Raw genomic sequence first — 27,905 nt, forward strand, 5'->3', positions numbered from 1 at the left:
TTTTTTTTTTTTTTTTTTTTTTTGAGATGGAGTTTCGCTCTTGTTACCCAGGCTGGAGTGCAATGGCGCGATCTCGGCTCACCGCAACCTCCGCCTCCTGGGTTCAGGCAATTCTCCTGCCTCAGCCTCCTTAGTAGCTGGGATTACAGGCACGTGCCACCATGCCCAGCTAATTTTTTGTATTTTTAGTAGAGACGGGGTTTCACCATGTTGACCAGGATGGTCTCGATCTTTTGACCTCGTGATCCACCCACCTCGGCCTCCCAAAGTGCTGGGATTACAGGCTTGAGCCACCGCGCCCGGCCCAGTAGGGGCTTTTACAGACACTGGTTCCTGTCTCTCATTACATAAAGTTCTGAAAGAAATAGTGGTATTCTTTGACTGTTTGAGTCAGCTGAGACTAAGTTTTACAGCAGCAGAAAGACTGTGGCATCACAGACAGGAAACAATTATAGCAAATGATTATTGGTTATTAAGAAGAAACATGAATAGACTGAGCCTAGTGGCTCATACTTGTAATCCTAGCACTTTGGATAACTGAGGTAGGTGGATCACCTGAGGTCAGGAGTTTGAGACCAGCCTGGGCAACATGGTGAAACCTTGTCTCTACTAAAAATACAAAATTAGCTGAGCATTGTGGCAGGCGCCCATAATCCCAGCTACATGGGAGGCTGAGACAGGAGAATCACTTGTATCTGGGAGGCGGAAGCTGCAGTGAGCTGAGACTGTGCCACTGCACTCCAGCCGGGGTGACAGGAGCAAAACTCTGGGAGTTCAGCTACCGTCTCAAGTCTTTTCACATTCTAAGGCTCTTTTCCTTGCTCCAGGCAGGTGATCATGTCTTGCTTAGAGGCAGCAATACTCAGGAAGATCAGGTTTCTGTAGTTCTCTATCACATCCGTATATAAATTCTGCTGTGCAGTGTCCAGGCATTGCCACTCCTCGAGAGAGAATTCTATGGCCACATCTTTAAATGTCAACACTCCCATTTCTAGGCTTCCAGAGGGCCCTGGCATCTTAGTTGTGGATCTCCAGTACCAGCAGGTCACTGGACCACAGAGATTGGGCCTGTAGGAGCAGAGGACACAAAACAGCGAAGACAATACCTGGAGTTCCAGCTGTAGCAAGAAACAAACCTGCCACCATATCCAGTTAGGCCTGCTAACTGGTTTTATCCAATCAGCATATCTCACCTCTCTGGCCCTAGGGATTGGTTCAGAAATTTGCCTTTTTTTTTTCCTTTTTGTTTGTTTGTTTGTTTGTTTTGAGACAAAGTCTCGCCCTGTCACCCAGGCTGGAGTGAAGTGGTGCCCTCTTGGCTCACTGCAACCTCTGCCTTCCGGGCTCAAGCAATTCTCCTGCCTTAGCCTCCGGAGTAGCTGGGATTACAGATGCTCACCAACATGCCTGGCTAATTTTCTGTATTTTGGGTAGAGATGGGGTTTCACCATGCTGGCCAGGCTAGTCTCTAACTCCTGACCTCAAGTGATCCGCCTGCCTCAGTCTCCCAAAGTGTTGGGATCACAGGTGATGACGCCACTGTGCCTGGCCTCACTGGATGATCTTGGACCTGAAATGCCATGTTTTGGCCAGGATTGATAAATGTTCACTTCTCCTCATAATATATTGGCCAGAGCTAGTCAGGTGACTTCCTAATTGCAAAGAGGCAGAGAGGTATTATCCTCCAACATGCCCAGAGGTACAGACTAAGTGGATGTGGATGAGGGCTAGATAATGTCACCACATATATATTATGTATATTCTAGGTCATAGCAAATTACATTTCTTGTTATGGGTCACAGCAAAAAATAGTTGAGAAACTGCTATCCTGCTTCCCTCTCCTGCTCTCACCTCATCCTTTAATCCAAATTAGTGCATAGAGCTTACCAGACCTGCATTCAGAGGCTAGTTCTCACACTTGCTTGTCTCTGTGAACTTGGTTGCATCACCTAACCTCTCTGAGTTTCATTCCCTTCAGTGATAAAGGAGGGAAATATCATCTGTCTTACAAGATTGTGGTAAGTGTTAAGAGACATGGTGTGGAGGCTGGGTGTGGTGGCTCATGCCTGTAATCCCAGCACTTTGGGAGGCCAACGCAGGCAGATCATGTGATCAGGAGATTGAAACCAGCCTGGGCAACATGGTGAAACCCCATCTCTACTAAAATACAAAAAAATTAGCCAGGCGTGGCGGCATGTGCCTGTAGTCTAAGCTACTCAGGAGGTTGAGGAAGGGGAATCACTTGAAACTGGGAGGTGGAGGTTGCAGTGAGCCTAGATCATGCCACTGCACTTCAGCCTGGCGACAGAGTGAGACTCCGTCTCAAAAAAAAAAAAAAAAAAAGACACGGTATGATAAGTGCATGGCCCTGGACTTGACTATCTTGTTTAGACAGTAGAAATCATCACTATTCTGACAAGTGGAAGTCTTCCATTTCTACAGGCACACGGTCTGTTTCATAACTCCCTGCCTTTGTATTATGCTACATGCTCCCTCACCTGGAGTGCCCTTCTCCCTCTCATCTGTCTGTTAAATGCCCTATCCTTCAATGCTCAGCGCATGGTCTTCCTCTAGGAACTACTCCCTAACTCAGATGAGCAGACATGATACAGTGTAATGAAGGAGCATGTATCCTGGATTTAGCAGACAGACATGGCTTGAATTCCAGCTGTGCCACTTCGACAGCTCTGACAAGCATGTGATTAGCATGTTACTTAACATGTAATATGAGTACCTACATCACAGAATTGTTCTGAGAATTAAAAGAGAAAATGCCTGAGACTTGCTAAACTCAATGTCTAGCCCATAAGTGCTCATTATACCCTTCTTTGGGCCAGTCTTGTACCTAGTGCCTCCCTCTCTATAGTTTCTCTCTAACTGTGCTTCAGTTATTTGTTTGATGACATGCCTTGTACTGTACTGTGTACTTGCTGAGCAAGTCTGTCCTAGCATTCAGCAATAATAGCTAGCTTTTTTGTACATTTACCAAAAATTTCCAAGAATCAGGCAAACATTTTAAATATATGTATTATCATACTGATTGGAAATGACATTAGGATCATGTTTAACACAAACTCAGTGGCTTAAAAAAAAAAAAAAAAAAAGAAGCTGGGCACAGTGGCTTATGCCTGTAATCCCAGCACTTTTGGAGGCCAAGGCGGGTGGATCACCTGAAGTCAGGTGATCGAGACCTGTCTGACCAACATGGTGAAAACCTGTCTCTACTAAAACTACAAAAATTATCCGGGCATTGTGGTGGGTGTCTGTAATTCCAGCTACTCGGGAGGCTAAGGCAGGAGAATTGCTTTAACTCAGAGGTGGAGGATGCAGTGAACCGAGATCACGCCACTGCACTCTAGCCTCGGCAACAGAGTTAGACTCTGTCTCAAAACAAACAAACAAAAAATTATCCTGGCTAGGTGCAGTGACTCATATCTGTATACCAGCACTTTGGGAGGCCAAGGTGGGCACATCACTTGAGATCAGGAGTTTGAGACCAGGCTGGCCAACATGGAGAAACCCTGTCTCTACTGAAACTACAAAACTTAGCCAGGCATGGTGGTGGCGTGCACCTGTAGTTCCAGCTACTCAGGAGGCTGAGACAGGAGGATTACTTGAGCCTGGGAGGCAGAGGTTGCAGTGAGTCGAGATTGGGCCATTGCACCTTGCCCTGGGTGACAGAGTGAGACTCTGTCTCCAAAACAAAACAAAAAACAATCCTGCTACCTTCTAAGGTTGGCCAGGGCTGAACAACACCTCTGACTCTTTGTTCACTGCCTGCATTATAGGGGATTACAGGGCTTTACTCATTCATGTCCTGATTCAGAACAGCTTCAGTGGCCTCTGGTCCCAGTCTTTCAAATGATGTTCTTACTATTCATTTTGTTATAGTGAACCCCAAGTTGCTCTTCAAAGAATCAGTATGTCAGTATGTTCAGCCCTCTTATTCTTTAATTCTCTATTTTAAAGTTTAACTTCTTTGTAATTCCAGTAAACAACTTTCTCCACCAGTTCTAATCAGTAGTTCATATCTGTTCCCCTGGCCCCTAGCTCCATTCTGACTCATCCTGGTCACCTGCTCCAGTCACCTGCTCTGGTCACCTTCTCTGACCTAGGTCACCTCTGGCTACCTGCTCTGACCCGCCTGTAACTGTCCTTCCCACCAAAACACCTACCCTGCCACTCCAGCTCAGACTCCTGCTCTCTTTAAAATAGCCAGTCGGTATTAGTCTAGCTTGTGCGGTGTAATCCTAGCCAATAGGGGAACAACACAGTAGTAGGGTCCACCCCTGTTAGGCAAAAGTACCCTTTTCCCCACTTGCCCAAGTGTGTGGCCACCATTGCTCCATCCATGAGCCGCACCCTTCTACAGAAGTAAACTGCCTTGCTAAGAGGATTTATCTCCGAGTGCTTTTTCTTATGTGGCATCAAAATTTTACTTTTAGTTTGCTTCACTTTCTTCCCTTTGTCATATTATCATTTTTTTTAATTTTAATTTTTTAATTTTTTTTTTTTTTTTATCAAGACGGGGTTTCACCATGTTGGTCAGACTGATCTTGAACTCCTGGCCTCAGGTGATTCGCCCACCTTGGCCTCCAAAGTGTTTGGATTGCAGGCATGAGCCACCATGCCCAGCCTGTCATATTATCATTTATGACATTTGTCTGCCCTATGTCTACAAATAGATAGGTTGTTCCTTGTTGTCTCCATGTCTAATTTAGATAGGTTTCAGTTTTTGTTGTTGTTTTGTTTTTTGAGACGGAGTTTCACTCTTGTCACTCAGGCTGGAGTGCAATGGCAAGATCTCGGCTCACCGCAACCTCCGTGTCCCCTGGTTCATGCCTTTCTCCTGCCTCAGCCTCCCAAGTGGGTGGGATTACAAGTGCTCACCACCACACCGGGCTAATATTTGTATTTTTAATAGAGACAGGGTTTCACCATGTTGGCCAGGCTGGTCTTGAACTCCTGACCTCGTAATTCACCTGCCTCAGCCTCCCAAAGTGCTGGGATTACAAGCATGAGCCACCACACCCAGTCAGGTTTCAGTTTTGTTGTGAACAAAGCTATAGTTAAGATCTAGTGGAGCCCACTACCACTGCCTGGGAAGCCAAGGAAGAAGGTGCTACAGACATGGTTGTGTTAACCTACATAATAATTTCCCCTCTGCTCTTTGTCTTTCTTTCCTTCCCCTAATGCCTCCAGCCTTTCTTCTGCTTGGCATTGTCATGTCTTTCCTTTCTAACTGAATAATTTTTCTCTCTTCCAGCCTTCCTTTCTCTACTAGTAATAAATACAAATGGGGTTTCCTATACTTAAAAAAACTGGCAAACAGCCAGATGTGGTGGCTGACATCTGTAATCCCAACACTTTGGAAGGCTGAGGTGGGTGGATCAAATGAGGTCAGGAGTTGGAGACCGGCCTGGCCAACATGGCAAAACTCTGCCTCTACTAAAAATAAAAAAAATTAGCCGGGTGCCGTAGCGCACGTCTCTAATCCCGGCTACTTGGAAGGCTGATGCAGAGGAATCACTTGAACCCGGGAGGCGAGGATGCAGTGAGCCGAGATCACCCCACCGTACTCCACCTGGGAAGACAGAGGGAGACTTTGGCTCAAAATAAATGAATGAATGAATGAATGAATGAATGAATGCGGGCATGGAGATGGCCTGCATTAAAGGTTGTGGGAAAAGAATAGAAGAGTCAGTAATGGGGGCAGAGAGGGAAGGTTTGAGGAGGGAAGTGTAGAGTCTAGGGAAACCAAGTATAATTTCAAGAAGAGGAAGTGGCCCGGAAACTAGTGATGGAGAAAACATGGAAAAAGCTACTGCATTTGGTGAGCTCCTTCAAAACTTGAGAACAAAGGTGTGACAGAGCTATATGGTCTGAAATTCACACTAAGCACTAAATTCCTGCCACCATGGTAGGTTCTGGGGAAAGGAAAAACAGCGCAGTTCTGGACTCAAGAAGGCGTGGAGGAGGAAGTGAGATGTGAGTGAATAATTAAGATACAATGTTGATTCTGTCTTCACTGGCAGCAAGGAAAAAAAAAAAAACAGATTAAAAAAAAAGAGAGATACAATGTTTAAGTACTTTGGCAGGGCATGGTGCCTCACGTATGTAATGCCAGCACTTTGGGAGGCTGAGGCGGGCGGATTACGATGTCAGTATTTCGAGACATGGTGAAACCCCGCCTCTACTAAAAATACAAAAATTAGCCGGGTGTGGTGGTGTGCTCCTCCTGTAGTCCCAGCTACTCGGGAGGTTGAGGCAGGAGAATTGTTCCAACCCGGGAGGCGGAGGTTGCAGTGAGCCAAGATTGCGCCACTGCACTCCAGCCTGGGCGACAGAGTGAGACTGTCTAAAAAAAAATTTTTTTTAAAGTTCTTTAACAGAGATGTGCACCAGGTACAAACATACAAACTGAAGCTCTGCGGAACTGCGGGGTCGGGACTAGGGAAGGGTTGGTAGGACCCGCTGCTGTCCCGGTGCGTGGTGGATTCTCAAGAATTCAAGGGGGCAATTCCAGCAGAACCGGCCTTTTGAGGCTTTGGGCAATTCTTGTGGGGACTGAGGGGAGAGAGATAAGGAAAGATGGGATACAGGCGTCTGGGGGCGAAGGGGTGCTAGCAATAACTGGATTCTATTTGAAAGATGCAGGGATGGAGTTAGACACCTGAAAGGATACAGGAAGGAGAGGCGAAAAGCTTATCTGAATTCTCCCCACTTTCTCAGAACTGGCGACCAGGTGGACCAAAAACAGTTAGCTGGACTACGCCATCTTTGGTATCCTTCCTGGGCTTCTATACCCTGACGGAACTTGAGTATTCTGTTGCCTTGTTTGGTATCGGAAGGGAAAAGCAGATGGACCTATACGGGAAAAGTGGCTTCCGGGCGGAAGTCACACTAGAGGTTCCGGAGGTGAGCGGTCGCAGACAGGTGGTTGATGTGTCCTGGGCGTGGGGAGGCGACAAAGCCCTAGCACTTGAGGGTTGAGGGGGCTGCTCCAGCGCGGCGAACGTCCAGCCTCCGCAGGCCGGGCGGTAAGTGTGGGAGGTAAACGCCGAGGTGGGGGAGTTTTGCCACTCACTACTTGTGACCTTGGGTAAATTAGTCTTGGAACGTCAGTTTCCTCGTCTCTGTAATTGAAATAATAATAGTGCTTCTCTCAGGGTTGTTGTGAGCAGTCAATGAAACACAGCAGTTTCTGGAATTTGGTAAGCTACGGATATCTTTACTAATCGTACTCGCCTCTAGCTGCATGGATTATGATGTCGAAACCCACCGTCAACCTCAGGGCCGTATTGTGTAGTTAATAGGTTAGATTTTCAGTTTACTGGTAGAAAAAAAATGAAACGAAGCATTTATAATTAAAGTTATATTATTAGAGAAATAACACTACAGAGGGTTTGGAAAATATATATATATATATTTTTATTTGCAATTTTTTTTTTTTTTTTGGTGAGACGGAGTCTCGCTCTGTCACCCAGGCTGGAGTGCAGTGACGCGATCTTGGCTCAGTGCAACCTCTGCGCCTCCCAGTTTCCACACCTGTCTAATTTTTGTATTTTTAGTAGAGACGGGATTTCACGATATTGGTCAGGCTGTCTTGAACTGCTTACCTCGTGGTCCGCCTGCCTCGGTCTCCCAAGTGCTGGGATTACCGGCATGAGCCACTGCACCCGGCCTAATTTTTGTATTTTTAATGGAGTTGGAGTTTTAACATGTTGGGCAGGCTGGTCTCCAACTCCTGACATCAAGTGATCTGCCTGCATCAGCCTTCCAAAGTAATGGCATTACAGGCATGAGCCGCCGTGGCGGGCTATAATTTTTATTTATTTTTTTAAATTAGCTGGGCATGGTGGTGTGTACCTGTAGTCTCAGCTATCTGGAAGGCTGAGGTGGGAGGATCACTTTGAGCCCAGGGCCCAGGAGTTCAGGGCTACAATGAGCTATCGATCTTGCCACCGTGCTTCAGCCTGGGTGACAGAGCAGGACCCCCATATCTCGCTCTGTCTTTTTTTTTTTCAGGCGGAGTTTCGTTGTCGTTGCCCAGGGTGAAGTGCAGTGGTAAGATTTTTCACTGCAACCTCCGCTTCCTGGGTTCAAGTGATTCTCCTGCCTCAGGCTCCTGAGTAGCTGGGATTACAGGCATCTGCCAACACGCCTGGCTCATTTTTTTATTGTTAGTAGAGAGGGGATTTCACCATGTTGGCCAGGCTGATCTCAAACTTCTGTCCTCAGGTGATCTACCCATCTTGGCTTCCCAAAGTATTGGGATTACAGGCGTGAGCCCGCCTGGGCCTCCCAAAGTGCTGGGATTACAGGCTTGAGCCACTGCGCCCGGCAATATTTTATTATTTTTTGTTAAGACAGAGTCTTGCTCTGTCACCAAACTGGAGTGCAGTGACACAATCTTGGCTCACTGCAACCTCTGCCTTCCAGGTTCAAGTGATTCCCCTGCCTCAACCTCCCGAGTAGCTGGGACTACAGGTGTGTGCCACCATGCCCAGCTAATTTATTTGTATTTTAGTAGAGATGGGGTTTCACTATGTTGGCCAGGATGGTCTTGATCTCCTGATTTTGTGATCCACCTGCCTAGGCCTCTCATTGTGCTGGGACTGCAGGCATGAGCCACTGCGCCCAGCCCATTTCTACAAAAAATTTAAAAATTAGCTGGACATGGTGGTGTGTGCGTGTATTCCCAGCTACTTGGGACGCTGAGATGGGAGGATCGCCTGAGCCCGGAAGGTAGAGGCTACAGTGAGCTGTGATTGTGCCACTGGACTCCAGCCTGGGCCACAGAGCAAGACCTTGTCTCAAATAATAATAAGCAAATAAAATAAGTTTACAAATTTCAAAATACCTGATTTCTGTTGACTTTGATATTGTGATGCATTTATTGCTATACTGATAATTCTTCAATGTCTCTTCTGTTATAGGTAGAATTGGGCTATTTGCTGAAGCTTCTTGGTAGCCCTTGGTAGCCCAGGAAGAAACTTAACATTTTGATTTTTTTGTACCATGGCTTTGGTTCACAAATTGCTGCATGGCACTTATATTCTCAGAAAATGCTCAAAGCCAACTGCTGCCTTGTATCCATTTTTGGGTATTCGCTTTGCAAACTATTCCAGTAGCCTTCAGAAACCAGTGGCTTCTCCTGGCAAAGACTCCTCACAGAGGAAGACTGACGGGAGTTTGCAAGGAGATCACCAGAAAGAAGTTGCTTTGGATATAACTTCTGTTGAGGAGAAGCCTGAAGTTAGTTTTGATAAAGCAATTAGAGATGAAGTAATAGACCATTTGTGGCGTTTGAAGGATGAAACTGTGGATCATTGGATAGGACCAGAAGGCCGCCCTCTGCATGAGGTCTTGCTGGAACAAGCCAAGGTTGTCTGGCAATTCCGGGGGAAAGAAGATTTGGATAAGTGGAAAGTGACTTCTGATAAGACGATTGGAGGCAGAAGTGAAGTGTTTTTGAAAATGGGCAAGAATAACCAAAGTGCATTGCTATATGGAACTCTGAGCTCTGAGGTGCCTCAGGTTGGGGAGAGTCGTCAAAGTGGGTACTGTGCAATGATATCCAGGATTCGAAGGGTAGGTGAGGCCAGGAGCCATGTTTTCTAGTGAGGTGGGCGGGGTGAACTTCATTGTAGCATAAACTATAGCAGATAGCTTTTTTTTTTTTTTTTTTTTTTTTGAGATGGAGTTTCACTCATGTTACCCGGGCTGGAGTGCAATGGCGCGATCTCTGCTCACCGCAACCTCCGCCTCCTGGGTTCAGGCAATTCTCCTGCCTCAGCCTCCTCAATAGCTGGGATTATAGGCACGCGCCACCATGCCCAGCTAATGTTTTGTATTTTTAGTAGAGACGGGGTTTCACCATGTTGACCAGGATGGTCTCGATCTCTTGACCTCGTGATCCACCCGCCTCGGCCTCCCAAAGTGCTGGGATTACAGGCTTGAGCCACTGCGCCCGGCCAGCAGATAGCTTTTGTTTCTGTTAAGGAAAACACCTTGCATGTTACATGTGGGCACCTCACCTGTGTATGGGGATAAATAAATATCGGGCACAAGTGTAAAGTGGAAGCACAAGGGGGAAGTGGTTTCTGAGGAGTAGTTACTTGTTTCTGGGAATTGGTTTGGGCCAGGAATGAGCATTGTTATATTTCAGGAATCCTGAGAGGTTAGACATTTGAAAGACTTTTGGAGAGATTTGTGTCTCCTCTAACAAAGACCACAACCTCTGTAATGGCCAGTGGTTTTATAGAGTGGATGTAGGGTCAGCCTGTGGCTTGCTTTCTCCCCACACCCTGCTTTTTTTTTTTTTTTTTAAGTAAAATTTTAATTTTAGAATAGTTGTAGATTTATAGACAAATTGCAATACAGAGACTTCCCATTTTCCTCTCACCCAGCTTCTCCTATTGTTCACATTTTACATTACTATACTGTATTTGTCATGATTAGGAAACATTGGTCTGTCACTATTAACTAAATTATAGACTTTATTTGAATTTCATTAGTTTTTCCACTAAAATCCTTTTTCTGTTTCAGTATCCCATTCAGGATACTATGTTACATTTAGTTGTCATGTATCCTTAGTTTTGTCTGATCTGTGACAGTTCCACATTGTTTCCTTCTTTTTCTTTTTTTTTTTTTTTTTTGAGATGGAGTCTTACTCGGTCACCCAGGCTGGAATGCAATGGCGCGATCTTGGCTCACTGCAACCTCTGCCTCCCAGGTTCAAGTGATTCTCTTGCCTCAGCCTCCTGAGTAGCTGGGATTACAGGCTTACACCACCTCGTCCAGCGAAGGTTTTCTTTTTGAAATATGGGTTCTGTCACGCAGGCTGGAGTGCAATGGCATGATCATAGCTGATGGAAACCTCTATATCTGGGGTGAAATGATCCTACCTCAACCTATGAAGTGGCTAGGAATACAGGCTTGTGTATGCCTGGCTAATTTTTTTGTTTGTTTTTGAGACGGAGTCTTGTCTATCACCCAGGCTGGAGTGCTGTTACGAGCTCAGCCCACTGCACCCTCTGCCTCCTGGGTGCAAGTGACTTTCCCACCTCAGCCTCCTGAGCAGCTAGGATTACAGGCACCCTCCATCATACTAATTTATTTAGAGACGGGGATTCACCATGTTGGCCAGGCTGGTCTTGAACTCCTGACCTCAGGTGATCTGTCCAACTTGGCCTCCCAAAGTATTGGGATTACAGGCATGAGCCACTGCAACTGGCATAATTTTTTTTAAGTAGAATCGAGGTCTTGCTATGTCACTCAGGCTGTTTTTAAATTTTATTTTAGTTATTTTTTTGATACAGGGTCTTGTTCTGTTGTCCAGGCTGGAGCACAGTGGCTCAATCTCAGCTCACTACAACCCCTGCCTCCCATGCTCAGGTGATCCTCACACCTCAGCGTCCTGAGTAGCTGGGACTACAGGTGTGGGCCACCACGCTTCGTTAATTTTTAAATTTTCTGTGGAGATGAGGTCTCACTATATTGCCCAGGCTTGTCCTGAATTCCTGGGCTCAAGCAATCCTCCTGCCTCAGTCACCTAAAGTGTGCCTGACTGTTTTAAATTTTAGACTCGGGTACATGTGCAGGTTTGTTACATGGGTTTATATTGCATGTTGCTGAGGTTTGGGCTTCCATTGATCCCATCACCCAAATAGTGAATATAGTACTCATTTGGTAGTTTTTCAACCCTTGCCCCACTGACTCCTTCCCCACTTATGGAACTCCAGTGTTTATTGTTTCCCTATTTATGTCTGTACATATCCAGTGTTTAGCTTTCACTTACAAGTGAGAACATGTGGTTTTTAGTTTTCTGTTTCTGAGTTCATTCATTTAGGATAATGGCCTCCAGGTGTATCCATGTTGCTGTAAAGGATGTGATTTTGTTCTTTGTTATGCCGATTCACGTTTTTTTGTTAGACACCAAGATCTGGGTTGTGTATGCTTGTTGCTACTAGGTTCTCACTATTTCTAGGTCCTTTTAGTGGACACAGCTAAGAAATAGATATATGTGTACTAACCTGTGTATATACGCATGTCTGTAATTATTTATTCATTTCTGTCTATATTATACTAAACATGAGTTCATACTGTTGTCTCTGATTCTAATCCTGTACCGCAAGGTTCATTCTAGCCTTTCTTCTCTTGCTTATTTGTAACTTCCCTCTCTAACAGTGAGAAACCTGTATACTGCTATCTATTATCCATTTATTATTAATTCAACCCTAGTATATACGTAAAGCAGTGTCAGAATTTTTAGCTTGTTACCCTGTAAGAAACAACTTACTAACTACAGTGTTTATGTACAGTTTATTTTGTCTCTCATCTTGTGGTTCTCAGTTAAGACACTGTTTTCTAAAGTTATTTAGATTAATTCCTTTGTCTTCCCAGCAACCTCTGACTTTTTGTGAATTTTGCTGACCTGTTTCATGGCTGCCCTGGACGGGCTTCTATGCCTGTCCCTGGCCACAGCTCCTGGAATGCTTGCTTGGATATTGGTGCTTTTAGGAGAAAGGCAAATGTCAGGAATAATATTAACTCCTTCTCTCCATATAATAGTAAGAGAAAAAGGCATAAGTTCTTTCAGATTCAACAAATGATACACAGCTGCTTGTTTTTTTTATAGGCCCTAAAAATCTTCAGAATGGATTTGGTCAGTCCAGAGTAGAAAATAACTCAATGGCCAAATATCCTTTGTTTTTCTTTTTCGTTCTTTTTTTTTTAGAGGGAGTTTTGCTCTTTGTTGCCTAGGCTGAAGTGCGTGGCACGATCTTGGCTCACTGCATCCTCCTCCTCCCGGGTTCAAGTGATTCTCCTGTCTCAGCCTCCCAAGTAGCTGGGATTACAGGCGCCCGCTGCTACACCTGGCTAATTTTTGCATTTTTAGTAGAGACGGGGTTTCACCTTGTTGCCTAGGCTGGTCTCTAACTTCAGACCTCCAGACAGAGTCTTACTCTGTCACCCAGGCTGGATTGTGGTAGTGTGATCTTGGCTCATTGCAACCTCCGCCTCCCGTGTTCAAGCAATTCTCATGCCTCAGCCTCCTGAGAGTCTGGGAATATTGGCATGTGCCACTATTCCTGACTAATTTTTGTATTTCTTGGTAGAGACGGGGTTTTACCATGTTGACCAGGCTTGTCTTGAACTCCTGACCTCAGGTGATCTGCCCGCCTTGGCCTCTCAGAGTGTGGGATTACAGGTGTCAGCCACTACACCTGGCCCAAATACTCATTTTGGAATAATGAAAATAGATGATAACAGTTATTAAGTATGTCCTGCCAGTCATTGTGCTAAGCACTTTATATACGTTATTATTTCTCACAACAGTCCCCTGAGGTAAGATCATCCCGATTTTATGGATGAGGAAACAGACTTGGAGAAATTTAGTAACTTGTCCAAAGTTAAACAGCTAATAAATATTACTTCATATCTAGACATTGGTATTCTTGACATCTGAGTAGCCTTGAGATTGCTATAACTGCTGTTGGAAATGAACACCAAATTGTACTTTTGAAGAGAGAGGCAGTATAGATTGTTGTTAAGCACACAGATTTGGAGTTTAACAGCACTGAATATACCACTTCATAGCTGAATATACCAGTTATTAGCTCAGTTTCTTTATCTGTAAAATGGGGTAAGATGTTACTAACCTATCATAGCGCTGTTGTGAGGATTAAATTATGCATGTAAATTGATTAATGCAAATATTTAATGGATGCTGTTGTTAAATACCACTTTTAAAACTGAAGCCGTATTCTTCATAGTTTTCTGACCTGTGGAAAGGCAGTTGTCATAAAATAGGCCACTCAGAAGCCACTGCTCCATAGGGACCTGATAGAAGAAATACATTCATTTCCATTTAGTGAACACAGGTGAGTGCCTTCCCCATGTAAAAACACTGTCCTGGGCCAGTCGTGTTTTGTACATTACCTTCGAAACGTAACTATGTCAGCATTTTGTGCTAAAATAATAATCAACGGGTTTATCTGCCTCCTTATGGGGCAGAAAGTCAAAAAAGAAAAATAGTGAATCCTGTTGATGATACTGACTTGGTGATGACTAATATTTTGTTAATAGTGGAGAATGAGGTACAATTAACTTTTCTTTCATTATCTTAGGGTAACTTTTCTTTCATTATCTTAGGGTGCTTTTGAGAGGAAGAAGCCTTATGATTGGACCCAGTTCAATACTCTGTATCTCCGTGTACGTGGGGATGGTCGGCCTTGGATGGTGAATATCATAGAGGACACAGATTTCATCCAGAGGAAGAATCAGCTGTATAGTTACTTCATGTTCACCCGCGGGGGTCCCTATTGGCAGGAGGTCAAGGTAACAGCATAAGTCTTCTTTGTTTATAAAAATGAGGTCTTGGCTGGGCGCGGTGGCTCACACCTGTATTCCCAGCACTTTGGGAGGCCAAGGTAGGCAGATTACAAAGTCAGGAGTTCAAGACCAGCCTGGCCAACATGGTGAAACACCGTCTCTTCTAAAAGATACAAAAATTAGCCAGGTGAGGTAGCGCGTGCCTATAATCCCAGCTACTCTGTAGGCTGAGGCAGGAAAATCACTTGAACCTGGGAGGCAGAGGTTCCAGTGACCTGAGATCACGCCATTGCACTCCAGCCTGGGTGACAGAGCAAGTCTGTCTCAAAAAAAAAAAAAAAAAAAAAAAAAGCCCGGGCGCGGTGGCTCAAGCCTGTAACCTCAGCACTTTGGGAGGCTGAGGCGGGTGGATCACGAGGTCAAGAGATCGAGACCATCCTGGTCAACATGGTGAAACCCCGTCTCTACTAAAAATACAAAACATTAGCTGGGCATGGTGGCGCGTGCCTGTAATCCCAGCTATTGAGGAGGTTGAGGCAGGAGAATGGCTTAAACCCGGGAGGCGGAGGTTGCAGTGAGCCAAGATTGTGCCACTGCATGTCAGCCTGGCGACAGAACAAGACACCATTTCAAAAAAAAAAAAAAAAAAAGAATAAATGTAAACGCTATTTTATCATTGCAATTCCATGCAGGTGCCTCAGTTAACCAACATAACATTTCAGTTATGAAGTAAATGGTTTCCTCTTTCAGATTCCTTTTTCCAAATTTTTCTTCTCTAATCGTGGAAGAATTCTGGATGTTCAGAGTCAGATTGTGGTTGACAAGGTAATGTATTCCTATATTTTTAACTCAGAACTGTATCATGTTTAATGAATCAGAACTCCTGTGAGACTGAATTCATTTGGGAAGAATGGCAGATGAAAATTCCTCCTCAGGGTCACTGCTGTTACACCCAGCCAGAGGCTGACTCAGACCTCTCTTAGGAGCTATACCCTATCTTGGAGAAATTTTAGAGTGATCATTTTTTAGCATGCCTACTTTTTATTTTAGGTTTTTTCCCCCCCATCCCTCCCTCCCATTTTAGCTTTAAAATAAGAGTTTATGAGCCCTTCAGGAACCTCCATTAGGCATTCATGTTGTCCCTACTAGGTTTTTTTATATTTTTGAGATGGAGTCTTGCTCTGTTGCCCAGGCTGGAGTGCAGTGGCACAATCTCAGCTCATTGCAACCTCTGCCTCCTGGGTTCAAGCAATTTTCTGCCTCAGCCTCTCGAGTAGCTGGGATTACAGGTGCCCGCCACCACGCCCAGCTAATGTTTTTTTTTTTTTTGTATTTTTAGTAGAGACGGGGTTTTACCATCTTGGCCAGGCTGGTCTTGAAGTCCTGACCTTGTGATCCACCTGCCTCGGCCTAAGGTGCTGGGATTACAGGTGTGAGCCACTGTGCCCGGCCACTAGGCTTGAGTGGCAAGGGGAAAGGAGAGGAAGTTGAATGTGGAAAGAAAAGCAATCTTGGCCGGGCGCAGTGGCTCAAGCCTGTAATCCCAGCACTTTGGGAGGCCGAGGCGGGTGGATCACGAGGTCAGGAGATCAAGACCATCCTGGTCAACATGGTGAAACCCCGTCTCTACTAAAAATACAAAAAAAAAACATTAGCTGGGCGTGGTGGCGTATGCCTGTAATCCCAGCTACTGAGGAGGTTGAGGCAGGAGAACTGCCTGAACCCAGGAGGCGGAGGTTGCGGTGAGCCGAGATCGCACCATTGCACTCCAGCCTGGGTAACAAGAGTGAAACTCTTGTTCCCAAAAAAGAAAAAAAAAAAAAAAAAGAAAAGCAATCTTGTACTTCCTCTTATAGTATGCTGTGTGACAACTAGTATGTATTTGCTAAGGGCTGATAGCACTGAAATCCAGTTAATAATAATCATCTGATGGGATTTTAAACTCTGGGAATATTATCAGTACATCACTGTATGAGATTTTAATCAATGTCTCTATTTTAAATTTAGATCGCTTCTATAGGACTCACCTTGGCTGATAAAGTGGATGGTCCTTTCTTCCTGGAGGTAGATTTTATTGGAGTGTTTACGGATCCAGCTCACACAGAAGAATTTGCTTATGAAAATTCTCCAGAGCTTAGCCCAAGACTTTTTAAATAAAGATCATGTGGTAGTCTTGTTTTACTGAACTAAGGGTACTAGCATCTACAGTGATAGACAAAATAAAATATTTCTTTAATGGAATCCAACCAATGGCTAGAATGTATTCTCTAAAACAATTTGAACTGCTGTTGCTGGCTGGGCATGCTGGCTCACACCTGTAACCCCAGCAATTTGGGAGGCCAAGGCGGGCGGATCACTTGAGGTTCGCAGTTAGAGACCAGCCTGGCCACCATAGTGAAACCCGTTTCTACTAAAAATACAAAAATTAGCTGGGTGTGGTGGCACACACCTGTAATCCCAGCTACTTGTGAGGCTGAGGCAGAATTGCTTGAACTGGGAGTTGGAGGTTGTAGTGAGCCGATCACACCGCCACTGCATACCAGCCTGGGCCAGACTGAGACTCCCCGCCCCCCACTGCCCCCAACAAAAAAAAATGCTGTTGCTAAAAGGCACTGGATAAGGAGAACACAGCATGAAACCAGGTTCTCTGGTGTACTTTATCTCATAGAATGCAAGTACTGATGCAAATGTACTGTAAATAACTTACTGTTTTTGGTCAGAACAGTTGCTGTTAGGAACATTTCCTACATGAGGAGTTTCTAAAGCAGGAGTCTCTGAGATGACTGTTTATGGCCTTTCTACCACTCTGTTGCTTTCAGATTTCTTATATTTTCATTTTGTTCTGTTGAGACAGAGTCCCACTCTTGCCCAGGCTGGAGTGCAGTGGTGTGATCTCACTGTAACCTCTGCCTCCCAGGTTCAAGTAGTTTTCCTGCCTCAGCCTCCCGAGTAGCTGGGACTACAGGTGTTCGCTACCATGCCTCGCTAATTTTTGTACTTTTAGTAGAGATGGGGTTTCACCATGTTGGCCAGGCTGGTCCTGAACTCCTAACCTCTAATTCTTAATTTTTTTGTAAAGATCGGGTCTCACCATGCTGTCTGTCCAGGCTGGTCTTGAATTCCTGGTTCGGGTGATCTTCCTGCCTTGGCCTCCCAAAGTGCTGGGATTATGGGCATGAACCACCACACTCAGCCTATGGCTTGTGTTTTTGCTTTCTGGGGATGTCTTAAGTGTAAATACTTTTAATTTTGATAAAGTAGTTTCTTTCATAACATTTTTTTGGTAATCTTTATCACTGGTACTTTTGTTGTCATGTCTATGAAATCATTGCCTTGCCCAAGGCAATAATTCAGTAAATCACTGAGACTTACTCATATGGTTTCTTCTAAGACTTTTGTAATTTTAGTTCTAACACTTAGGTCTGTGATGTTTTTGTTATTTTTTCTTTTTTTTGGGTGAAGTCTTGCTTGTGGCCCAAGCTGGAGTGCAGTGGCATGATCTAAACTCACTGCAACCTCTGCTTCCCAGTTCAAGCAATTCTCCTGCCTCAGCTTCCAGAGTAGCTGGGATTACAGGTGCCCACCACTACGCCCAACTAATTTTTGTATTTTTAAACAGGGTTTCACCATGTTGGCCAGGCTGATCTCTTAACTCCTGACCTCATGATCTACCTCCCTTGGCCTCCCAAAGTGCTGGGATTACAGGCGTGAGCCACCTCATCCGGCCTGATTTTTTTTTTTTTTTTTTTTTTTGAGACGGAGTTTCACTCATGTTACCCAGGCTGGAGTGCAATGGCGCGATCTCGGCTCACCGCATCCTCCGCCTCCTGGGTTCAAGCAATTCTCCTGCCTCAGCCTCCCGACTAGCTGGGACTACAGGCATGTGCCACCATGCCCAGCTAATTTTTTGTATTTTTAGTAGAGACGGGGTTTCACCATGTTGACCATGGTCTCGATCTCTTGACCTCGTGATTCACCTGCCTCGGCCTCCCAAAGTGCTGGGATTACAGGCTTGAGCCACCGCGCCCGGCCCCTGCCTGATTTTTAAGACTGCATTTCACTCTTGTTCCCAGGTTGGAGTGCAATGGCCTAATCTCGGCTCATTGCAACCTACACCTCCCAGGTTCAAGTGATTCTTCTGCCTCAGCCTCCCAAGTACTTGGGATTACAGGCAAGTGTTACCATGCCTGGCTAATTTTTTGTATTTTCAGTGGAGATGGAGCTTCACCATGTTGGTGAGGCTGGTCTCAAACTCCTGACCTCAAATGATCCACCCAACTCCGCCTCCCAAGGTTCTGGGATTACAAGCATGAGCCACTGCGCCCGGCCGTGAATTTTTTTTTTAAGAGATGGGATCTTGCTGTGTTGCTCAGGCTGGAGTGCAAGGGCTATTCACAGGAGTACTCATAATGCAACACGAACTCTGAATTGGTTAAAGTGATCCTCCCACTTTAGCCTTTCAAGTATCTGGGACAATAGGCATACGCCACACTGTGCTCAGCCCTGTGATCAATTTTAACTTTTTTTTTTTTTTTTTTTTTTTGAGACGGAGTTTCGCTCTTGTTACCCAGGCTGGAGTGCAATGGCGCGATCTCGGCTCACCACAACCTCCGCCTCCCAGGTTCAGGCAATTCTCCTGCCCCAGCCTCCTGAGTCGCTGGGATTACAGGCACGCGCCACCATGCCCAGCTAATTTTTTGTAGTTTTAGTAGAGACGGGGTTTCACCATGTTGACCAGGATGGTCTCGATCTCTTGACCTCGTGATCCACCCACCTTGGCCTCCCACAGTGCTGGGATTACAGGCTTGAGCCACCGTGCCCGGCCAATTTTAACTTTTGTATATGGTATAAAGGTCCAAATTCATTTTTTGCATCTGAGTATCCAGTTGTCTCAGTATCATTTGGTGAAAAGACTATTGCTCCATTGAATAGTGTTGGCATCTTTGTTAAAAAATAAAACCTCCCTGGAGGTCTAGTGGTTTAAAAAAAAAAAACAAAACAACCGTTAGAGCTTATTTCTATATGCTGTTTTTTGTTTGTTTTTTTGAGACGGAGTCTTCCTCTGTTGCCCAGACTGGAGTGTAGTGGCGCAATCTCAGCTCACCGTAACCTCTGCCTCCCAGGTTCAAGTGATTCTCTTGCCTCAGCCTCCTGAGTAGCAGGGATTACGGGCATGCACCACCAAGCCCAGCTAGTTTTTGTATTTTTCATGAAGATGGGGTTTCACCATGGTGAGGATTGTCCTGACCTAATGATCTGCCCACCTTGGCCTCCCAAAGTGCTGGGATTATAGGTGTGTCACCATGCGTGGCCACAATTTTAAATTTCATTAAATTTTTTTTTGCGATAGGGTCTCGCTCTGTTGTCCAGGCTGAAGTACAATGGCATGATCTCGGCTTACTGTAAACTCTTCCTACCAGGTTCAAGCGATTCTCGTGCCTCAGCCTCCCAAGTAGGTGGGATTACAGATGCCTACCACCACAACTAAATTTTTATATTTTTAGTAGACACAGGGTTTCACATGGCCTTCCCAAGTGCTGGGATTATAGGCATCAGCCACTGTGCCAGCTTAAATTACTTTATGCTCTTTGGTACTCTTGTACATGCAATTTCCTTAATTTCATTTTTTTATTAGTCATTGCTAGTATATGGAAATATTGGGGCCAAGCACAGTGGTTCACACCTGTAATCCTAGCCTTTTGGGAGGCTGAGGTGGGAGGATCACTTGCCTAGGAGTTTGAGACCAGCCTGGGCAACATAGTGAGACCCTGTCTCTAAAAAAAAAAAAAAATTAAAAATTAAAAATGAGCCAGGTGTAGTAGCACACACCTGGAGACTCAGCTACTTGGGAGGCTGTAGTAGGAGTGCTGAGGTTCAGGGGAGCCCTTAGGTCCTCTCAGAGGACGTTTCTCCAAGGTTCTTGGTCTCCTGCTCTCTCAAGAATAAGAGAAGGGACCAGGTGTGCTCACAAAGGAAATACTGGACCCCAAACAGTGTTGCAGAAAAGTGATTTTATTTTAGGTAGAGAACGAGAAAAAAAGGAATAAAACTTCCACATAAAGGCGGGGGAGGGGAATCCAAACATTGAGTCCGAAGGGGTGTGGAAGAAGGGGACTTTTAACCTAGGAGGAACCCCCACCTTCCCAAGATCTCTGGCCAATGAAAGGAGTTCTTTAGAACTTCCGATGGAGTGATTGACTTGATTCTTCCCGCAGCCGCGAAAATTAAAACAGAGACCTTTAAATCTTCTGGATGGAGAGATGGGAGTGGGGCATGGCACTGGGAAGTTCTTGCCCCTAAAATTATGCCCCCTTGTGGACCCGGAAAGAGAACACATTCCCTCAGGAGGGACCCCTGGGCCCTACAGTGAGCTATGATCTTACCACTGTACTCCAGCCTGGATGACACAGCAATACTGTGTCTCTGAAAAAACAATAATTAGGCCGGGCGCCATGGCTCATGCCTGAAATCCCAGCACTTTGGGAGGCCCAGGTGGGCGGATCACTAGGTCAAGAGATTGAGACCATTCTGGCCAACATGGCGAAACCCAATCTCTACCAAAAATACAAAAATTAGCCAGGCATGGTGGCGCCTGCCTGTACTCCCAGCTACTTGGGAGGCTGAGGCAGGAGAATCACTTGAACCCAGGAGACGGAGGTTGCAGTGACCTGAGATTGTGCCACTGCACTCCAGCCTGGTGACAGAGTGAGACTCCATTTAAAAAACACAAAAAAACAAAAAATAATAGTTAAGGGCTGGGAGTGGTGTAATCCCAGCACTTTGGGAGGCTGAGGCCAGCCTGGCCAGCATGGTGAAACCCCATTTCTAATAAAAATATAAAAATTAGCTGGGTATTGTGGTGCATGCCCGTAATCCCAGCTACTTGGAATGCCGAGACATGAGGATAGCCTGATCTCCAGGGGAGGTGGAGGTTGCAGTGTGCAGAGATTGTGCCACTGCACTCTAGCCTGGCGACAGAGATAGACTCGCCTCAAAAACAAAAGACAAAAATATAATTGTTGTATATTGATTTTTTTTTTTTTTTTTTTTTTTTGAGATGGAGTCTCTGTTGCCCTGGCTGGAGTGCGATAGCATGATCTCTGCTCACTGCAACCTCCAACTCCTGGGTTCAAGTGATTCTCTTGTCTCAGTCTCCTGAGTAGCTGGGATTACAGGCACCTGCCACCACGGTAATTTTTGTATTTTTAGTAGAGATGGTGTTTCACCATGTTGGCCAGGCTGGTCTCCAACTCCTGACTTCAAGTGATCTGCTGCCTGCCTTGACCTCCTAAAGTGCTGGGATTACAGGTACGAGGCACTGTGCCTGGCTGGAATTGTTGGGTATTGATCTTATATGCTTCAACCTTACTCAATTTATTAATTCTAGGAGCTTTCTTTTTTTTTTTGAGACGGAGTTTCACTCATGTTACCCAGGCTGGAGCTTTCTTTTTTTTTGTTTTTGAGACGGAGTTTCACTCAAGTTACCCAGCCTGGAGTGCAATGGCGCGATCTCGGCTCACCGCAACCTCCGCCTCCTGGGTTCAGGCAATTCTCCTGCCTCAGCCTCCTGAGTAGCTGGGATTACAGGCACGCACCAGCATGCCCAGCTAATTTTTTGTATTTTTAGTAGAGACGGGGTTTCACCATGTTGACCAGGATGGTCTCGATCTCTTGACCTCGTGATCCACCCGCCTCGGCCTCCCAAAGTGCTGGGATTACAGGCTTGAGCCACTGCACCTGGCCTCTAGGAGCTTTTTAGTGATGCCCTTAGGATTTTCTCTATTTAAGATCATGTTTTTGAGTCCAGTCCCAAGATGGCGGCCACCACGAAGAAGGCAGCTGCAGAAGATATCAATGTTACTTTCGAAGATCAACAAAAGATAAATTTGCACGGAATACAAGTAGAGTCACAGAGCTGAAGGAAGAAATAGAAGTAAAAAAAGAACTCCAAAACCTAGAAGATGCTTGTGATGACATCATGTTTGCAGATGACTGCTTAATGATACCTTATCAAATTGCTGATGTTTTCATTAGCCCTTCTCAAGAAGAAACACAAGAAATGTTATAAGAAGCAAAGAAAAATTTACAAGAAGAAATTGAAGCCTTAGAATCCAGAGTGGAATCAATTCAGCGGGTGTTAGCAGATTTGAAAGTTCAGTTGTATGCAAAATTTGGGAGGAACATAAACCTTTAAGCTGATGAAAGTTAAACATTTTATAATACTTTTTTCATTTGTTTAATAAACTTGAATATTGTTTAAAATGATAATTTCCCTTCAAACGACATGGAAAGCAAAACTGTCTTTTTTTAAAATTTTCATTTATTTAATGGAAACTTGCCTATTTTCACGTCTTGCTTATTTATTTTATATTTTTAAAAGAAGACAGTATTCACCTATGTATTTTGCATAACAATTATATCAAGTCTAGGGACTTTATGTCATGTTATTAAAATCAGTTAAGCAATCAAAAAAAAAAATCATGTTTTTTTTTTCTTTCTTTTTCAGATAAGGTCTCACTACCTAGTGGCATGGCTAGATTACACAGTAGATGTACTGTTAACTTTTCAAACAAACCAGCAAACTGTTTTCCAAAGTGGTTGTAACATTTTACATTTCCATCAGATGTGTATTTGGCCCTGAATTTTTTTGACTGATCTGATCTCTTCCCCTTGATAGGAAAATCTGAATGTTTCCAGTACCCAGGAGTGTGACATGTCCTAAAGCCTTGTACATTCAAAACAGCATTTAATAAAACCTGAAGAGTGCTGTGGAAATATAAACAAAGCATATAGCTGTTTCTTTTGGGAGTGGAAGCAGTGGCCAGTAAAGGGCATACAAAGGCTATGTATAAACTCTTGTTAAGCCTAGCTAGCCAACTAAATCTTGGAAGACTTATGTTTACAAAGAATTCATCTACCACAATGAGAAAAAATGTTATTGACAACAATCTTCAGCAGTATACAACTCAGATGCTCCACTGAGGTGAAAGAAATATGGACATGATACTAAGCAAAGTCTAGTCTTTTCCATAAAATAAATAAGAAGTAGGTTTGGTGGAACATTAATCCTCACATTTTGATAGGGCTATGTAGCTTTTATTTTAAGTCAGCAACATTAGAATGAGTTACAGAGAGTTTTACTTTTGCAAATATAGTGAGTGACAGATGGTAATTACAGGAGGCTATTTCAACAAAGGTGGATATGAGCCTAAACAATTTCATCTAGATAAAATATTGATGTAATAACCAAACCATATGGCCCCATTTCATAAAGTGTACTATATTCTATAGACTAGAGAGTGAAGACGTGGCCTTTCTACCCTAGCTTACCCTACTCTTGTTATTGTTCAATTTCTACTGAAACTTGTATAATTAGCTGCCAACAGGTAAATGCTATTGCCTAGCAGAAGACTGCAGTTCTGTTCATACTAGAACCAGCAGGGGAACTTGACTTTAAAAATCTAGGACCAGAATCTTAGGAAGGGTCTCATTAGAAAACTGAACTGTATAGGGACTTAAGCAAAAACCATCCCAAAGAATTTGAGCTTTAGTGTGATAATGTCTTTTCAGAGATTGTAGCACATGAAGAACCCATGGACGCGACATAGAATATGAACAGTTAGCAGAAAAAGATCTCATGACTAAAGTGGGGAAGAATGCAAAAAAAAAAAAAATTTACAAAAGGAAAAATAATTGAGAATACAGAAATATTTACAAGATGTTAAAAAATTACTAATCTTCAGCCAAACTGAGGCCCCTTCGCACTCCCAAAAGCTTTGCTTTCTTCTCCTTTCGTTCTTGCTCATGTTTCTTCCGTTGCTCTTCCCTGAGAGGGACAGGTCACACATTAAGCTCTAGTGAGGCTCCACAACAGACACTTTAAAGCGACTGTTGTTGGACTAACACCAAAACTTTTAAGCAATGATATCCAGCATACTTGTGTAAAACAGACTCTAACAGGGCACTATGCTCTGCCCAGTGTTTCTGACACCTGTTTGTCGTTGTTTTAAAGGTCTAGAAACTGGTATTTTCCTTTTTGCTAACAGGGCACTCTAAAATCAGGCATGGAGGCCAGGTGTGGTGGCTCACGCCTGTAATCCCAGCGCTTTGTGAGGCTGAGGCAGATGGATCACGAGGTCAAGAGATCGAGACCATCCTGGCTAACACAGTGATATCACATCTCTACTAAAAATACAAAAAATTAGCTAGGCATGGTGGTGGGTGCCTGTAATCTCAGCTACTAGAGAGGCGGAGGCAGGAGAATTGCTTGAACCAGGGAGGCAGGGATTGCAGTGAGGTAAGATCTCGCCTTAGCACTACAGCCTGGGCAACAGAGACTCTGTCTTAAAAACAAACCAAAACAACAACAACAAGAAGACAGTATAATGGCTGATGCCTATAAACCCAGCTACTGGGGAGGCTGAGGCAGGAGAATCACTTGAACCCGGGAGGCCAAGGTTGCAGTGTGCCAAGATGGCGCCATTGCACTCCAGCTTGGGTGACAGAGCAAGACTCAAAAAAAAAAAAAACCAAACCAAACAAACAAAAAAACACAAACAATAAAATCATGCATGGAATTGTAGTCAGAAGTCACCTTGGTGATTGAATCCAACTCCTATTATTTTACAATTTGGTTTAGGATGGATGCAGTGGCTTACACCTATAATCCCAGCATTTTAGGAGGCCATGGTGGGAGGATCACTTGCCCAGGAGTTCAAGGAGGCAGTAAGCTATGATCATGCCATTGTACTATAGCCTGGGTGACAAAAAGTAAGACCCTGTCTCTTTTTTTTGTTTTGGAGACAGAGTTTCGCTCTTGTTACCCAGGCTGGAGTGCAATGGCGTGATCTCGGCTCACCGCAACCTCCGCCTCCTGGGTTCAAGCAATTCTCCTGTCTCAGCCTCCTGAGTAGCTGGGATTACAAGCACATGCCACCATGCCCAGCTAATTTTTTGTGGTTTTAGTAGAGACGGGGTTTCACCATGTTGACCAGGATGGTCTCAATCTCTTGACCTCGTGATCCACCCGCCTCGGCCTCCCAAAGTGCTGGGATTACAAGCGTGAGCCACCGCGCCCGGCCAGACCCTGTCTCTAAGATAAAAAAAAAAAAAAAAAAAAAGTTTGTTTTAAATGTGAAATGTCTACACCTAGAAATCAAAGTCAAAGATCAAGCTGAAAATCACATAGTATAGTGAAAGGAATAGAACTAGAACCAGGGTCTGAGTTAGCCATAATGCTTTTCTCTCAGAGGATTAGACAAAAAAGAAAAAGAAAAAGAGGGCTGGGCACGGTGGCTCAAGCCTGTAATCCCAGCACTTTGGGAGGCCGAGGCGGGTGGATCACAAGGTCAAGAGATCGAGACCATCCTAGTCAACAACGGTGAAACCCCGTCTCTACTAAAAATACAAAAAAATTAGCTGGGCATGGTGGCGCGTGTCTGTAGTCCCAGCTACTCAGGAGGCTGAGGCAGGAGAATTGCCTGAACTCAGGAGGCGGAGGTTGCGGTGAGCCGAGATCGCGCCATTGCACTCCAGCCTGGGTAACAAGAGCGAAACTCCGTCTCAAAAAAAAAAAAAAAAAAAAAAAAGAAAAAGAAAAAAAAAAGCCCAGGATTATGTTAACGAGTCTTAATAACAGTGAGCAAAGGCCTTGGTGGCAGTTGGGTATAGGCACCAATCAAATGATAGGTAACCCTGTGTCAGGAGGGTCCAGGCAGGGAATCGGGACCCAACTATGACTTGCTGCAATGCAGGATGAGCTCTGGCTTTAACCTGGTTTTCATGCAGAAGGAAGCCTCTAAGGACCATCCTGGGTTTTTCCTCTTTAAAGGGCCTTGATGCTTTGTAAGTCTGGTTTCCTTAGGAGTGAGGAATTTATGTCTATCCGGATACATAGGTGCCCTAAGCTGTTGGACATTGGTATCTGGAGAGATAACCATGTGCACTGTGTTTAGGCAGACAAGTCATGCAAGAGCAGTGCTCTGAATCTGGGTCTCCTTCTGAATCACCTGTAGAACCTTGGAAACAATGCAGGTGCTTGGGCCTCACCCCAAACCTGCTGCTTTGGAGTCCATTACACTGGGACCTACGCATATGTACTTAGAAAGTTCTATACATGATATCACTTCTAATCTCCTCTTAAAACACCACTATTGGCCGGGCGCGGTGGCTCAAGCCTGTAATCCCAGCACTTTGGGAGGCCGAGGCGGGTGGATCACGAGGTCAAGAGATCGAGACCATCCTGGTCAACATGGTGAAACCCCGTCTCTACTAAAAATACAAAAAATTAGCTGGGCATGGTGGTGCGTGCCTGTAATCCCAGCTACTCAGGAGGCGGAGGTTGCGGTGAGCCGAGATCGCGCCATTGCACTCCAGCCTGGGTAACAAGAGTGAAACTCCGTCTCAAAAAAAAAAACCAAAAAACCAAAAAAACAAAAAAAACAAAAAACACCACTATTACTGAGCCTCTGTACCTCTGAGGTGCTGCTTTTGAAATTAAAATAATCATAAAGCTGTGTAATTAGGTACTTACTTTGTCTGGAGACGGGGTTGTTTGTATGTTTTCTTGTGGAAATCAATTCTGTTGACATGCCCATTCAGATAATTATTTTCTTTAGAGTGCCCCCATGGTTTTAGCTTTCCTAGTTTAAGACAAAGAATTTTAAGATGATTGGTTGATTTATACTCCCAACTTCATTCTCTTCATCTGTGGTTACCTGTTATCAACATTTATATATATATATATTTTTGGAGACGGTGTTTCTCTCTTGTTGCCCAGTTCTGGAGTACACGATCTTGGCTCACTGCAACCTCCACCTCCTCCTCCTGAGTTCAAGTGATTCTCCTGCCTCAGCCTCCTGAGTAGCTGGGATTACAGGCATGCACCACCACGCACAGCTAATTTTGTATTTTTAGCAGAGATGAGGTTTCTCCTTGCAGGTCAGGCTGGTCTCAAACTCCCAACCTCAAGTGATCTGCCTGCCTTGGCCTCCCAAAGTGCTAGGATTATATGTGTGAGCCACTGTGCCTGGCCTATACTTTTTTTTTGAGTCTTACTCCGTCACTCAGGTTCGAGTGCAGTGGTGTAATCTGATCTCAGCTCAGTGCAACGTCCGCCTCCTGGGCTCAAGTGATCCTTCCAGCTCAGCTTTATGAGTAGCTAGGACTATAGGTGCACGACACCATGCCCAGGTAATTTTTGAATTTTTTAGTAGAGACGAGGGTTTCATTGTGTTGTTCATATTGGTCTCGAACTCCTGTCCTCAAGCAATCTGCTTGCCTTGGCCTCCCAAAGTGTTGGGATTACTGTATAGGCATGAGCCAATATGCCCAGCTAATTTGCAATTTAAAAAAAAAAAACTGCCGGGTGCGGTGGCTCACGCCTGCAATTCCAACACTTTGGGAGGCCGAGGCAGGAGGATCATGAGGTCAAGAGATCAAGACCATCCTGGCCATGGTGAAACCCCGTCTCTACTAAAAATTCAAAAATTAGCTGGGTGTAGTGGCATGCACCTGTGGTCCCAGCTACTTGGGAGGCTGAGGCAGAAGAATCACTTAAACCCAGG

The 27,905-nt window shown here is 44.7% G+C and overlaps 2 protein-coding genes and 2 pseudogenes across 9 annotated transcripts in view; 2 read left to right on the forward strand and 2 right to left on the reverse strand.

Annotated features, from left to right (window-relative positions):
• Positions 1 to 738: 738 nt before the first annotated feature.
• Positions 739 to 1,299, reverse strand: LOC116532125 (annotated as a pseudogene).
• A 5,517-nt stretch (positions 1,300 to 6,816) lies between these two features.
• On the forward strand, positions 6,817 to 16,586 carry NDUFAF1 (NADH:ubiquinone oxidoreductase complex assembly factor 1). 4 transcript variants are annotated; one of them, XM_032251253.1, is made up of 5 exons: positions 6,817 to 6,918; positions 8,940 to 9,594; positions 14,161 to 14,346; positions 15,091 to 15,165; positions 16,348 to 16,586. In XM_032251253.1, exons 2-5 carry the CDS (start codon positions 9,022 to 9,024, stop codon positions 16,495 to 16,497), a joined length of 984 nt encoding a protein of 327 aa, XP_032107144.1. In that variant the 5' UTR covers positions 6,817 to 6,918; positions 8,940 to 9,021; the 3' UTR covers positions 16,498 to 16,586. The 4 variants fall into 4 exon arrangements, with proteins under 4 accessions (XP_032107144.1, XP_032107142.1, XP_032107141.1 ...); XM_032251251.1 differs by having other exon boundaries at positions 6,875 to 7,214; XM_032251250.1 differs by having other exon boundaries at positions 6,893 to 7,040.
• Positions 16,587 to 21,959: 5,373 nt separating this feature from the next.
• On the forward strand, positions 21,960 to 23,109 carry LOC116532130 (annotated as a pseudogene).
• Positions 23,110 to 23,259: 150 nt separating this feature from the next.
• The window catches only part of NUSAP1 (nucleolar and spindle associated protein 1), a 46,950-nt gene continuing 42,304 nt past the window's right edge, over positions 23,260 to 27,905 (reverse strand). For all 5 annotated transcript variants that reach the window (XM_032251258.1, XM_032251256.1, XM_032251255.1 and 2 more), the window contains exons 10-11: positions 26,873 to 26,981; positions 23,260 to 24,166 (exon numbers count right to left, since the gene is read on the reverse strand). In XM_032251258.1, coding sequence (XP_032107149.1) covers positions 24,073 to 24,166; positions 26,873 to 26,981 — 203 coding nt within the window. In that variant the 3' untranslated portion in view covers positions 23,260 to 24,072. The remainder of the gene's footprint in view (positions 24,167 to 26,872; positions 26,982 to 27,905) is intronic.

This window comes from Sapajus apella, unplaced genomic scaffold (assembly GCF_009761245.1).
Source record: "Sapajus apella isolate SASKATOON/1434 unplaced genomic scaffold, GSC_monkey_1.0 scaffold74, whole genome shotgun sequence".
In the NCBI taxonomy this organism is placed as follows: Eukaryota; Metazoa; Chordata; class Mammalia; order Primates; family Cebidae; genus Sapajus; species Sapajus apella.

Bases quoted from the DNA above. Each gene is read 5' to 3' on its own strand.
- NDUFAF1 (XM_032251253.1), top strand. From the start codon at position 9,022: ATGGCTTTGGTTCACAAATTGCTGCATGGCACTTATATTCTCAGAAAA. The intron at 9,595-14,160 runs GTAGGTGAGGCC...TCATTATCTTAG, and splicing joins TGATATCCAGGATTCGAAGG to GGTGCTTTTGAGAGGAAGAA. The intron at 14,347-15,090 runs GTAACAGCATAA...TTCCTCTTTCAG, and splicing joins CCTATTGGCAGGAGGTCAAG to ATTCCTTTTTCCAAATTTTT.